This window comes from Sapajus apella, unplaced genomic scaffold, assembly GCF_009761245.1.
Source record: "Sapajus apella isolate SASKATOON/1434 unplaced genomic scaffold, GSC_monkey_1.0 scaffold186, whole genome shotgun sequence".
Taxonomy (NCBI): Eukaryota; Metazoa; Chordata; class Mammalia; order Primates; family Cebidae; genus Sapajus; species Sapajus apella.
Genome location: NW_022437126.1, coordinates 95,053 through 109,770, shown reverse-complemented (window position 1 = coordinate 109,770; position 14,718 = coordinate 95,053). Strand labels below are relative to the sequence as shown.

Genomic DNA, 14,718 nt, shown 5'->3' with positions numbered 1-14,718 from the left:
AGTTAATCAATTGTGGTCATATATTAATATAATGGTATGCTAATCAGCAGTAAGAGAATGAAACACTGACGCACACCATATTAACGGACTGCAAAACTTTACGCTGAAAGAAGGCAGACACAGAAGAATATGCTGCATATTACTAACAAAACTTCTACAACTGAAAAATACAATAACTTCTATAATTGAAAAAAATTGCAAAAAATCTATTCCATATATAGGTATATATATATATATGATATACTGTATACCTATGTTGTAATAATCAACATTTAATGCTATAGCATTCATAGCATCAAAAACATCAAATACATAGTACTAATCTAACAAAACTTCTACAACTGAAAACATATAATAACTTCTATAATTGAAAAAAATTGCAAAACTTTGCAAAAATACAAAAATTGCTGAAATTTTGAGGTCAGGGGTTTGTAAGGCAGGTGGATCACTTGAAGTCAGGAGTTCAAGACCCGCCAAGCCAACATGGGGAAACTCCACCTCTACTAAAAAAAAAATACAAAAACTTATCTGGGTGTGATGGCAGGCATTGTAATCCCACCTACTTGGGAGGCTGAGGCAGGAGAATCACTTGAGCCCGGGAGGAGCTGAGATTGCACCACTGTACTCCAGCCTGGGTGACGTAGCAAGGCCAAACAACAACAATAACAAAATCCAAAATGTTGAAATTAAAATATCTATATAAATAAAAAGGTTTGGAATACTCATACATTGAATGTTTCAATATTCATGTTTGTACATTCATTTTTCCAGAATTAACTCATGTTTTTGATGTTATGCCAACAAAATCCTAGCTTTTTGGTATGGTGTAATTAAAAAAAAATCATTCAACAATGTATATGAAAATGCCAAGGACCTAAAATAGCAGTGACAATTTTGAATAAGAACAAAATTAGAAAACATACACAGTTGATAATTGAGCACAGGTTTTAACTGTGTGGGACCACTTACATATGGGTTTACTTCTACCTCTGCCACCTGAGACCAACCCCTCCACTTCTTCTTCCACCTCAGTACTGCTCAACGTGATGATGAAGATAAAGATTTTGATGATGATTCACTTCTACCTAGTGAACAGTAAATATATTTTCTCTTCCTTATGATTTTCTTAATCATATTTTTTCTCTAGCTTACTTAAGAATACAGTATATAATACATATACAAAATATGTGTTAATTGACTGTTATTGGCAAGGCCCCTAGTCAAACATAGGTTATTAGTAGTTAACTTTTTGAAGTCAAAAGTTATACAATGATTCTTGATTGTGTGAGCGGTCAGTTCCCCTAACCCCCGAATTGTTCAAAGGTCAACTGTACTACCAGTTTTCATTTAAAATATTTGGTATTGGTACAATAATAAACATATAGAACAATGAAACAGAATAGTCCAAAAGACCCTAACATGCATGATCATCTGATTTATAATTAATGTTTAACTACAATTCAAGGAAAAAATGGGAAGATGGATTTTTCAATAAATGATGTTGAACAAATTGCTTATTTGTATGAAAAATACTTTGAACTCTACTCCATGCCATACATAAATACTAATTTCAGATGGATCATACACATAAAATAGATATGTAGAAGAAAATGTGAAATATATCTTTATTACCTTAAGAAAATATTTCTTAAACTTGGCAAAAAAAGCACTATTCATAAAGAAAAGTTACTCTTTATCAAAATTAAGAACTTATATTCATCAAAGAACATCATTTAGAGAGTGAAAAGGTAACTGCAGATATTTGTAATACAAACATCTAAAAAAAATCTTGTCTCCAGAATACATAAAGAATCCTACAAGTGAGCAAAAAGCAGTTCCCAATTAAAAAGTGGCAAAAGTCTTGAACAGGTACTTCTCAAAGAAGATATTTAAAAAGCTAACACATATAGAAAGGGGTGTTCAACAGTATTATCCACTGAGGAAGTACAAATTAAACCCATAATGGAATAGTGGCATGCACAAGAACCAGACCCTGCCAGCTCACTGTGCCACTCAAACTGCTCTAGTCAGGTTGGTGTGGGTCATCCCCAGGCCCTTACTCAACGGACACTCTTCACTTCTTCTCATTTGAACCTGCTGACCATGTTCCTCATCTTGAAGTGCTTGCCTCTAAGGCAGGAATGGGAGGCAGCGTTTAGTTGTAGTGAGGATTTGGAGGCAGAATGGAGTGACCAACAATGTTGGCATTATGCCACATTGAACTCTGTGACAGCAGGGCTTCTTAAAGGTCTGACTCTCCAACCTTTCAGTCAGAAAGTGGTACATTAACTATCTTCAATGAGGATTAGTCTCTTAGCAACAGTTGATAAGTTTCACTATTAAACTTCAATCAAAAATGGTCATTCTAACCCGAATGTCAAGTTGTTCATTTATGAAGGAAGATAATTCACATCATTCATCCTCTAATTCCTTTCCAATGTTAAATATGTATTTACCCTGGCATTGTGAAATGGGTATTTGCTCTTCTTTTCTTAGCCTCTCTGAAGTGTAACTCATCATGCCTTGTTCTTTTCGATGTCAGGTCTTTGGTATGTTAGGGCCTTCTGGTATTCGGGCCACAGCCTCTGGGTTCCCACTGTTACTCTAGGCCCCTCCTAGCACAAGTATTTCATAGTGTTCCCAGAACTTCTAAGCCCTCATTTATAGACTTGGGAGGTATTGGCTATTTTCTCTCTCTATACTTCATTATGCAAAGTTGAGAGACTTTACATAGATCCATAAAGACACCTATTGTTGCCTTTGTGACCTTTTCTTTGATGGCATGTTGAAAGTGGAAATTCCGAGGCTTGTGGTCTTCCGGTCTACTTTCTGGGTACAAGTTTCAGATATTCTTGGGCATATTTTTCATTTATTTGGAATTTCTATCACTTCCTACAAATAAAACTCAGTGGTGGGAATAAGGTGCCAAGGAACATTTTTTGGAATTTGGGTAACATAAGAAACAATTTCCATGCTCTCAGATCCACGAGCACCTCTCCCCCTCACTGCATATCCAGCACTGAGGGTAGGTCCTGCACATTGAAGGTTTCCAACAAATAAAGTGCACAATAAAAAGATTTTTCCTTTTTATATAAATATTGTATGTTCATTGCAAAGAAAAATTTAACTTAAAAACACAGAAAAGAAAGTAAAAAAAAAAAAACAAAAAATACCTGACACTTCACTAAAACAGAAATAACCATCATTAATTTTTTGGAGAACATGCTTTCATTCATCTCTCTCAAATGTTCACATAAATACATAATATTACATACACAGTTTTATACCATATGTGTTGCATTTACATTTTTCTGTTTTTACACTCTCCCCTCATCTCTATTTCTCCTTTGCTCCCTCCCCTCAAGGTAATCAATATCAACAGCCTGGTGTATATTCTTCCATACCTGTCTCCATGTGCATCTAATCACACACACACATAAATACAAAATAATGAGTATGATTATTTTAACAAAAATGAAATACTGTATATATACATTTCTGCTATAAAGCAATTATTTATCATACATTGTGGAAATACATTGAAATCAGCTAGTATATAATTCATTTAAAAAATTACTCTCACACTGTTCCATAATATGGATATGTCACAATTTATCTAACCATTTCCCATATTAATGGGCATTCACTGTGTTTGCAGTTGGGGCTTTGCCCCTTCTACAAACAATACTTCAACAAACATGTTTATTTATATTCTTATGCATTGATGCTGCTTTTGTTTCTATTGGACAGATCCCAAAAGTGAGACTGCTGGGCCTAACAGTATATATGTTTTAAGCTTTTAAATGTATATTGTTGGACTGATGGTGGAAATATGTTATGTAACCTTTAAATAAGGATACATGGTTTTCCAAACCCCAATAGCAAAAGATCTCTTAACATTTACCAAATCCATGAAGGGGAAGTTTCATCTCACTGCTCATTTCCATTTTCATTTCCCTGAGTACTTTTTAGGTTCAAAATCTTTTCATGGGTTAATTATCACTTAGAGTTGCTCTCCTATGAAGAACCATCCAGTCCAGGGGGATTAAAGACTTAAATGTAAAAAATAAAATCATCAAAATCTTAAAAAGAAATTTAGGATGCTACGTATAACCTAGGCATTAAGGAGATCTGTTTTAAGTAAAATGAGTAAATAAAAAATCTAAAAAGAAAATGATATATTTTCTTAAAAAAATGTTGTGCCATTACTAAAAAGTATAAAGGCAAATGCTAGATTAGGAAAAACATGTTACATAATGACAAATGATTAATACCTAAAATGTATTAAAAGTTCCTCTAAGTTTATAAGAAAAGACAGATAAATGAATAGAAAAATAGGCAAATACATATATAGGCAATTAACTGAAGATAATTTGTTAAAAGAGTAAAGTATAAAATCTGGATAAAAGCTTTCATTTGTTCATTATTTTCCTCTAGTGAGAGTTTTCTTATAACTTCTACAAATTAATATTATTATTTCCTACATAATTGTTTATAGAGCTTCTCTGTATAATTTCTGAATTCCTAATGAAGATTTTCCTATATTCATAATATATAGTTTATAAGATTCATCTTCTGGAGTTGACATCTGGATGAATGACTTACCATCTTCATATTGACTGAGTTTCTCTCTGATGTATTTTTTGATGTACAGTAAGGCTTGAACTACTCCTGAAGGCTTTTCCACATTCATTACATTTATAGGGTTTTTCTCCAGTATGCATCCTCAAGTGTACAGTAAAGTCTGAGTTAGTTCTGAAGGCTTTTCCACATTCTTCACATTTATAGGGCCTCTCCCCAGTATGAATTCTCTGATGTAAGGTTAGCTGTGATACAGTAATACAACCCTTTCCACATTCCTTACAGGTGTAGGGTTTTTCTCCAGTGTGTGTTCTCCAATGCACTGTAAGGTAAGAACCTCTCCTGAAGGCTTTTCCACAGACATCACACTTATAGGGCTTCTCTCCACTGTGGATTTTCTGGTGTTCTGTGACATGTACCATCTGGCTAAATGCTTTCCCACAGTCGTTACATTTAAATGGTTTCTCTCCAGTATGTGTTCTTTGATGTGTATTAAAGCCTGAGTTACTTGTGAAAACCTTTCCACATTCATTACATTTATAGGGCTTCTCTCCAGTATGCCTTCGTTGGTGCACGGTAAGCTGTGATGTATTAGTGAAGGCTTTCTCACATTCATTACATTTATATGGTTTTTCTCCAGTATGTGTCCTTTGATGTACAATAAGGTATGATTTAGTCCTAAAGGACTTTCCACAATCATAACATTTATAGGGTTTCACTCCAGTATGAATTTTCTGATGCTCCTTGAGATTTACCATTTTGGTGAAGGCCCTCTCGCAGTCAGTACATTTATATGGTTTCTCTCCAGTGTGAATTCTCTGATGTACAGTTAAGTGTGATTTTATTCTGAAAGACTCCCCGCATTCATTGCACAGATAAGGTTTCTCTTCAGTATGAATACGCTGATGTATAATTAGAGAAGAAGAACGCATGAAGGCCTTTCCACATTCATTACATTTATAAGGTTTCTCTCCTGTATGCATTCTGTGGTGTACAGTAAGGCATGAATAATTAATGAACGCCTTCCCACATTCATTACATTTATAGGGTTTTTCTCCTGTGTGAATCCGCTGATGTTCTGTGAAATTTGCAATGCGGTTGAATGCTTTCCCACATTCATTACATTCATAGGGTTTTTCCCCAGTGTGGGTTCTTATATGTACGATAAGGCTTGAATTACTTCTATAGGCTTTTCCACATTCATTACATCTAAAAGGTTTCTCTCCAGTATGAATCCTCTGATGCACATTAAAAATTGTGGTATTCTTAAAAGACTTCCCACACTCATTGCACTGATATGGTTTCTCTTCAGTATGGGTCTTCCGATGTACACTAAGATACGACTTATTCCTAAAGGCTTTCCCACAATTATCACATTTGTAGGGTTTCTCACCATTGTGAGTTTCCTGATGTCTTGCAAGTTTTGACTTATCACTAAAAGCTTTCCCGCATTCACTACATTTATAAGGTTTCTCACCAGTTTGAATTCTCTGGTGCTGATTAAGACGGGCACACTGGCTAAAAGATTTCCCACACACATTACACTGATAAGGTTTCTCTTTAGTGTGAATTCTCTGATGTACCATAAGTGATGAAGAAGCAATGAAGGCCTTTCCACATTCATTACATTTATAGGGTTTTTCTCCAGTGTGAATTTTTTTGTGCTGACTGAGATATGAAGGCTGGCTGAATGTTTTCCCACATTCATTACATTCATAAGGTTTTTCTTTAGTGTGAGTTCTTTGATGCTGAATGAGCAATGACCTATAACGAAAGGCCTTTTCACAGGTACTGCATTTGTAGGGTTTTTCCTTATTATTGGATTTTTTCCCCAAAGTAAGTTCTGAAGTCTGCCTTATGGCTTTGCTGCCTTTCATTTCCTTGCAAATTATCTTTCTCAAATGGGTATCTGTAATCAAATCCATATTTTCTGCGAAATTTTCCTCTTGTGTTTGGTATCTACTATGAACCTCTTCTGTGGGAACACCTGGTTCTGGAATAAGAATAGATTCAAATCTAAAGCCTCTTTGACTAGTGGGAGTCTTCTTGAGTGTAATTATTCTTTGACTCAAATGATTCTCCTGATTATTTTGTAATCTCAATATCCTATCATTCCATTTCCATAACCCTTCCATTCTGGAATCCCATAGACTATTCTCTGTATGTTTCTCTACTATGGCCTGCTGTGATAAATCTTCAGAAACATCCTTTGTTCGTGTAGCATTCTTGGTTGCAGGTTTGGTCTCCAGGTCTGGGGTAAAAAAGAGAAAAATCAAGTAATTCCTTTCCTAAGCTGGGGAAATCTCACTAAACAGAATAATAAAAGTAATAAATATATGGATAATGAATATGTGGTTTTAATTGGTTTCACACTGACTTGTTTTCTAGGGAGAGGAAGGGAGGGCTAAGGGAGGCTGGTTCAGTAAAAACTAAAGTAGTAAATTCAATGAAACTTTCCCATTAAAAAAGTCCATTCAGCTGGGCACAGTGGCTCATGCCTATAATCCCAGCACTTTTGGGAGGCCAAGGTGAGAGGATTGCTTGAGCTCAGGAGTTTGAGACCAGCCTGGGCAACAAAGCACAAAACCCTGTCTCTACCAAAAAAAATACAAAAATTAGCCAGGCATGGTGGTGTGCACCTGTAGTCCTAGTTACTTAAGAGGCTGAGGTAGGACGATTGCTTGATCCCAGGGGGTAGAGGCTGCAGTGAGCCAAGATTGTGCCACTGTACCCTACCCTAGGTGACAGAGCAAGGCTCTGTCTCTTAAAAAAAAAAATCCATTCATGTTTTAGAGCCAACTATTTAAGATGGTATTCTTCAACTTTTGACAAACTCACGAATTGTCATACTTCCTTGCTTTCTATTTACTCCACAAACCAGACATTAGTTCCCAACCATACTTTCTATTTGTTCTCATTCTTGATTGACTAGCTTTGTCAGAGCTTTCTCAAATTTCACTGGCAGAATAGTTTATTCAAGTCTTTGTACATACCTTTTAATAAAACTTACATGGAAAAAAACACTGATTTTCAAACAGAGCTGAACAATAAACTAGTTAAAAATTAATATTTATACTTACAGATATTTCAAATAGTGATAATTATTATTTAATTAAGGGTAGACTTTACAACTTTTTTATGGCCCTAAGAACATTTCTGACAGCTTCTCTAAAATTCTCTAAAAAAAAAACCCAAAAAACACTGTAGGATACTGGTCTTGCAACTTGTTTGTATATGCAATATCTTATTTTTAAGATACTTTAATGCTTTTTAAAACTTCTAATTCATTTTCAGGTAATTGTGCTTCAATGTTTAAATATATATTCAGTAAAAATGCTTGCAGATGGTAGAATGGTTTTATGACTTTATTATTTTATTTTTGAGGCGGAGTTTCATTGTTGCCCAGACTGGAGTACAGTGGTGCACTCTCAGCTCACTGCAACCTCCACCTCCTGGGTTCAAGTGGTTCTTGTGCCTCAACTTCCAAAATAGCTGGGATTATAGGCATGCATTACCATACTCAGCTAATTTTTCTAATTTCTAGTAGAGAAAGGGTTTTGCTATGTTGGCCAGGCTGGTCTCCAACTCCTGGACTCAAGTGATCTACCCTCCTCACCCTTCCAAAATGCTAGGGTTACAGCTGTAAGCCACTGTGCCCAGTCAGTTTTATGACTTTAAAACTCACTTTTAAGCAGTATGATTTGTCTAAATTACTTTTATAAAATTTAATTTTCTGTCATGCTGTTGCTATTTTTTATCATTCTTTTACCTTTAAATGGTTTTAATTCATTTGAGCATATTTTTTGTTGTCCTAGGATATTATATTGCCAAAATCTGATTTAAAAAAAAAAACAACGTTTCACTGTCAGAAAAAAAGCTACAAGGCTGGGTGTGGTGGCTCATGCCTGTAATCCCAGCACTTTAGGAGGCTAAAGCAGGAAGACTGCTTGAGCCCAGGAGTTTAAGACCAATGTGGGCAATGCAGTGAGGCCCCATCTCTGCAAAAAATAAAAAATGAGCCAGACATGGTGGTACGCATGTGTTGTCCTAAATACTTAGAAAGCTGAAGTTAGAGGATCTGCAGTGAGCTATGATTGCATCACTGTACTACAACCTGAGTGACAAAGTAAAACCCTGTCTCAAAATAAACAAATAAATAAAAGAAGGCTGGGCACCATGCCTCATGCCTGTAATCCCGGCACTTTGGGAGGCTGAGGTGGGTGGATCACCTGAGGTCAGTAGTTTGAGACCAGCCTGGCCAATGTGGTTGATACCGGTCTCTACTAAAAAAATAATAATTAGCAGGGTGTGGTGACACACGCCTGTAATCCCACCTACTCGGGAGGCTGAGGCAGGAGAATTGCTTGAACCTGGGAGGCGGAGGTTGCAGTGAGCTGAGATTGCGCCACTGCACTCCAGCCTTGGCAACATGGCAAGACTCTGTCTCAAAAATAAAATAAGAAGAAAAGCTAGAGAAAACATGTCTGTAGCACCAATTTGGAATTCAGTAACTAATAATAAATTTAAAAAGCCAAAGAATAAGAAGTTGGAAAGCAGAAAAATTTGCTACAAGATGCACTAAATTTATAAAAGCTTAGAGTACAAAAACGTTATATTAGCAATTAGAAATTTTCTTCAATAAATTTACTTATAGAAATTTCATTAATTTATATGCACTAAATTCTCACCTTTCTTGAGTGAAAGCAAAATGTTAGTCCCAGACAATAAGAATGAAAACCAGAAATAAAACCTCTTATATTTGAGAGGTCTGCACTTTAGGGATGTCAGATTAAGTAATCTGGACCAACTTAATTGCTGAGAACAATTCAAAAAGTTGGACAAAAGAAACAAAGTCTGTTTGGAAGCATTTGAAAGCTAGAAAGACTTTAAAAATTACAAGAGAAGAATGAAAACTAAAAAAAGGATCCAGGTATTTGGTGCCATTTTCCCCTTCAAATGCCTGTTAATTCTCTAAGAAATGACTGAGATGCTGAATAATGAAGCAGAACTTTTAATAAACTCATAGGGCAAGAAAGACAGACGGATTTAGGTCCTCTAAGCAGGACAATTCTAGAAAAACTAGGGTTTGGCTAGAATCTTAAGGGGATAAGCCCTACAAATAGAATGATTAAGAAACAGACCAGCTGGCTCAAGGACTAAAACCCACCTGATTTAAATTTCGCAATGAATTAAAGCGACTGAAGATTGTTATAGCTCCTAGCCTAGCAGCCTGACAAAAGCAAACATTAATTCTCTATGGGGAAAATTACATAATCTAGAACCTCTTATTATTGCCATAGATTTTCGTAGTCAATGCCTGATACCCAATCGAAAATAACAGGCCTAAATGGAGACAAGGCCAGGTGTGGTGGTTCACACCTGCAATCCCAGCACGTTGGGAGGCCAACATGGGCAGATCTCCTGGGTCAGGAGTTCAAGACCAGCTTGGGAACATGGCAAAACCCATCTTTACTAAAAAATACAAAAAAATTTTTGCCAGGTATGGTGGCGTGTGCCTGTAGTCCCAGCTACTCAGGAGGCTGAAGTGGGAGAATCACTTGGAGGCAGAGGTTGCAGTGAGCTGAGATTGCACCACTGCACTCCAACCTGGGTAAAAGAGCAAAACATTGTCTCAAAAAAAAAAAAAAAAAAAAAAAAAAAAAAAAAAAAAAGAGAGAGAGAGAGAGAAATGTGACATGGGAAAAAAAATCAAGAAACAGATCTAAAATCTAAAATAAATCCAGATAATTGAGGTCTCAAGACATAAACTTGAAAATAACTAGGATAACTATGTTTAAGAACATAAGATTAACAATCTCACAAAGATTTCTAAAGTATAAAATAACCAAATGAAAATTCTAGAACTGAAAAATTAATATAGTAACTTAAAGTATGAGACAAGAGCACAGTAGAGACAGCACATGAGAGTTAGCAAAATGGAAGATAGGTCAGTATAAAGTATCCATATTGAAGCACAAAATGATGAAAAACTTGCAAACTTTAGAAAAGCATAAGAGACATCCAGGAAGGGTGAAAAGGTCTAGCACAATGTAATCAGAGTCCTAGAAGGTTAAAAAGAGGAGTGAGACAGAATGGTCAGAAGCTGAGTCAAAGAAATATACCTTAGAATTTTCCACAACAGACAAAAAAAAAAAAAAAAATCAAGTCACAAACCTTAGAAGCCAAATGAATCTTCAGTGCGAGAAATATGAAGAAAACTACACTAAAGCACACAACAGTAAAACTGCTGAAAACTAAACTCTTAAAAGCAGCCAAAAAAAGAGAGAGCCAGGTGCGGTGGCTCACATCTGTAATTCCAGCACTTTGGGAGGCCAAGGCGGGTGGATCACAAGGAGGAGTTAGAGACAAGCCTGGCCAATATGGTGAGACCCTGTCTCTACTAAAAACACAAAAATTAGTTGGCTGTGGTGGCAGGCACCTGTTGTAGTCCCAGTTACTTGGGAAGCTGAGGCAGGAGAATTGCTTCGACCTTGGAGGTGGAGGTTGCAGTGAGCCAAGATCACACCACTATGCCTGGGCTGGCTAAAATTTGTATTTTTAGTATAGATGGGGTTTCACCATATTGCTCAGACTGGTCTCAAACTCCTGGCCTCAAGTGATCCGCCTGCCTCAACTTCCCAAAGTGCTAGGATTACAAGCATGAGCCACCACGCCTAGCCAATTTTTACATTTAAAGTGGTTGAAAAATATGTCAAAAGAATGATATTCTGACACATTTAAATGTATGAAATTCAAATTTCAGAGTCTGTAAGTGAAGTTTTAGTGGAGCTCAACCACGCTACTTGGTTAATGTGTTGCCTATAGATGCTTTGGTGCTACACTGGCAGAGTGGAGTAGTTGCAGCAGAGTCCTTATGATTCCACAAAGCCGAAAATATTGCTGCCTTGCCTTTTATATAAAAGTTTAGACAGATGGTTCACTTCTCAACAGATTCTATGTAAGACAGAAAACAATAAATGATACCTTTGAAATGCTGAAAGAATATAACTGCCAATCTAAAGTTCCAAACTTAACAAAAAGATCCCCTCAAAATGAAGGTCAAATGAAGATATTTTCGGAAAAAAAACAGAAGAGAATATGGGATAAGCATATCTGAGTAAAAGGAAATATTAAAGGATGTTTTTTAGGCAGAAGAAAAATAATCTCAGATACAAGCTCAGCATTGAAAAAAATGAAGAGAAAGGAAAGGCAAAAATGAATATTTTAAATGAATATTGACTGCATAAAACATAATAGTGTCTGACATGGTTGGACATATATAGAATTAAAATATATAATTTCAATAATATATGTGAGGTTAAATGGAATAAGCTACTCTAAGATCTCTTTATTGCTTGGGAAGAGGGAAAAACCTACATATAACTATTGAATCACGGATGCAGGGTTTCATCTCAGGGTTATCTGCTGAACAAATAATTTAAAATATTATAATTACCAAGTGACTAGAGAGGGGAAATAGAACAACAAAAGGTGATAAATCGTTTTTTCTTTCTTTTTTTTTTGAGACGGAGTTTCGCTCTTGTTACCCAGGCTGGAGTGCAATGGCGCGATCTCGGCTCACCGCAACCTTCGCCTCCCGGGTTCAGGCAATTCTCCTGCCTCAGCCTCCTGAGTAGCTGGGATTACAGGCATGCGCCACCATGCCCAGCTAATGTTTTGTAGTTTTAGTAGAGACGGGGTTTCACCATGTTGACCAGGATGGTCTCGATCTCTTGACCTCGTGATCCACCCACCTCGGCCTCCCAAAGTGCTGGGATTACAGGCTTGAGCCACCGTGCCCGGCCTTTTTTTTCTTTTTTTTAAAGGGAGTTTTGCTCTTGTTGCCCAGGCTGGAGTGCAATGGCACAATCTCGGCTCACCACAACCTCCGCCTCCTGGGTTCAAGTGATTCTCTTCCCTCAGCCTTCCGAGTAGCTGGGATTACAGGCGTGTGCAACCATGCCCAGCTAATTTTGTATTTTTAGTAGCGACGGGATTTCTCCATGTTGGCCAGGATGGTCTCGAACTTCTGACTCAGGGGATCTGCCAGCCTTGGCCTCCCAAAGTGCTGGGATTACAAGCCACTGGGTTCGGCCAAAAGGTGATAAATCTAGGGCCGGGCGCGGTGGCTCAAGCCTGTAATCCCAGCACTTTGGGAGGCCGAGGCGGGTGGATCACGAGGTCAAGAGATCGAGACCATGCTGGTCAACATTGTGAAACCCTGTCTCTACTAAAAATACAAAAAATTAGCTGGGCATGGTGGCGCGTGCCTGTAATCCCAGCTACTCAGGAGGCTGAGGCAGGAGAATTGCCTGAACCTGGGAGGCGGAGGTTGCGGTGAGCCGAGATCGCGCCATTGCACTCCAGCCTGGGTAACAAGAGCGAAACTCCGTCTCGAAAAACAAACAAACAAACAAAAGGTGATAAATCTAAAGGAAAGCATGAATGGAAAGAAAAAGAATACAGAATGGGCAAAACACTTTCACAGTAAAATGGCAAAGTTAAACATTATGTAAATGTACTAGGTACAAAGACACTGAACTCTGAAAGACATGAAATGTCAGACTGGTTAAAAAATTAAAAATATACTACTTATAAAATATAGACAAAAAGTACAAGAATACACAGAAGGTGAAAGTGAGCAGATGAGAAAAGATGTACTATACAAACAACAACCAAAAGAAAGATGCTGTAGTAATATTGATAACAGGCAAAACAGACTTTAAGGCAAAAACCATTAAGAAATAAGATACTTCATAATGACAAAAGCCAATTTACCATAGTGATAACTTTGTATTACATAATAGCACAGCTTCAAATACAGAAAGAAAAAAAAATTAAATGAACTAAATAGGAAACAAATGTCTAGTCTCACTAGCAGACTTAAAAAAACTTTCTCAAATAATAGAATAAGCTGTAAGTATACAGATATTAACATAACTAACAAACTTAATCTCCTGACACATCTAGAAATTGTACTTAATACTCAATACCTAGGCTATAGATTTTTTCAAGAGCACAAAATGTTTACAAAATTCTGCTAATACTGACATAATTCAGAGCATGTTGTCTGACCATAGGAGAATTAAAGTCAACAAGATTGCTAGAAAATTCCCAAATGGCATAAAATTAACAAAAACATTTGAAAATAACCCAAGGATAAAATATCCAAGGATAAAAGGTATCACAATAGAAATTATAAAATATTTTCCACTCAAAAATTATGAAGATGCTATATAAGAAAATGTGACATAGTTCTGATAGCCCTAAACAATTAGAAAAGAAGAGCTGAAATCAATGATATCAATATCTAATTCGAGTGGTTAGAAAAGATACACAAATAAAGCTCTAATAATGTAATAAAGTAATAAAGAACAGAAAGTAATAAAACTCAAACATAAAAGAAAAAGGACTAAAAATAGTTCTTTTAAAAAAGCCATGTAATGTCAGGCATGGTGACTCACACCTGAAATTCCAGCAATTTGGGAGGCTGAGGTGGGAGGATAGCTTGAGCCCAGGAGTTCGAGATCAGCCTGATCAACATAGTGAGACCCCTACCTTTACAAAAAATAAAAAAATCAGGCATGGTGGTATATGCCTCTAATCCCAGCTACGTAGGCAGATAAGGCAGGAGGATGATCACTTGAGCCCAGGAGTTCCAGGCTGCAGTGAGCTATGATCACACCACTGCATTACAACCTGGGAGATAGAATGAGACACTGTCTCAAAGGGAAAAAAAAGCCAAGTAAGATTGATAAACTCAAGCAAGATTGAGTGAGACAAAATAAGAAGGACACAAATAAACCAGTATCAGGAATAAGAAGTGGCACATGTAAATGATAAACATGTAAATGATAAACAGAGAATAGCATGCCAATAAATTTAAAATTTAGATTAAATGGAACAATCCCTAGATAAACATAATTTGCTAAACTGAAACAAAAAGAAATAGGAAATATGAATAGTTGTAAGTAGTAAAGGTATAGAAGGCTGGGTGCAGTAGCTCATGCCTGTAATCTCAGCACTTTGGGAGGCTGAGGCAGGCGGATAACGAGGTCAGATCAAGACCATCCTGGCCAACATGGTGAAAACCTGTCTCTACTAAAATACAGGAAAAAAAAAAAAAAAAAAAAAAAA

The 14,718-nt window shown here is 36.6% G+C and overlaps 1 protein-coding gene across 4 annotated transcripts in view; it reads right to left on the bottom strand.

The window, feature by feature from the left end:
- Positions 1–3,071: 3,071 nt before the first annotated feature.
- ZNF594 (zinc finger protein 594) overlaps positions 3,072–14,718 on the bottom strand; it is a 35,775-nt gene continuing 24,128 nt past the window's right edge. For all 4 annotated transcript variants that reach the window (XM_032268803.1, XM_032268805.1, XM_032268806.1 and 1 more), the window contains one exon: positions 3,072–6,832. In XM_032268803.1, the coding sequence (XP_032124694.1) occupies positions 4,611–6,832 (2,222 nt within the window). In that variant the 3' untranslated portion in view covers positions 3,072–4,610. The remainder of the gene's footprint in view (positions 6,833–14,718) is intronic.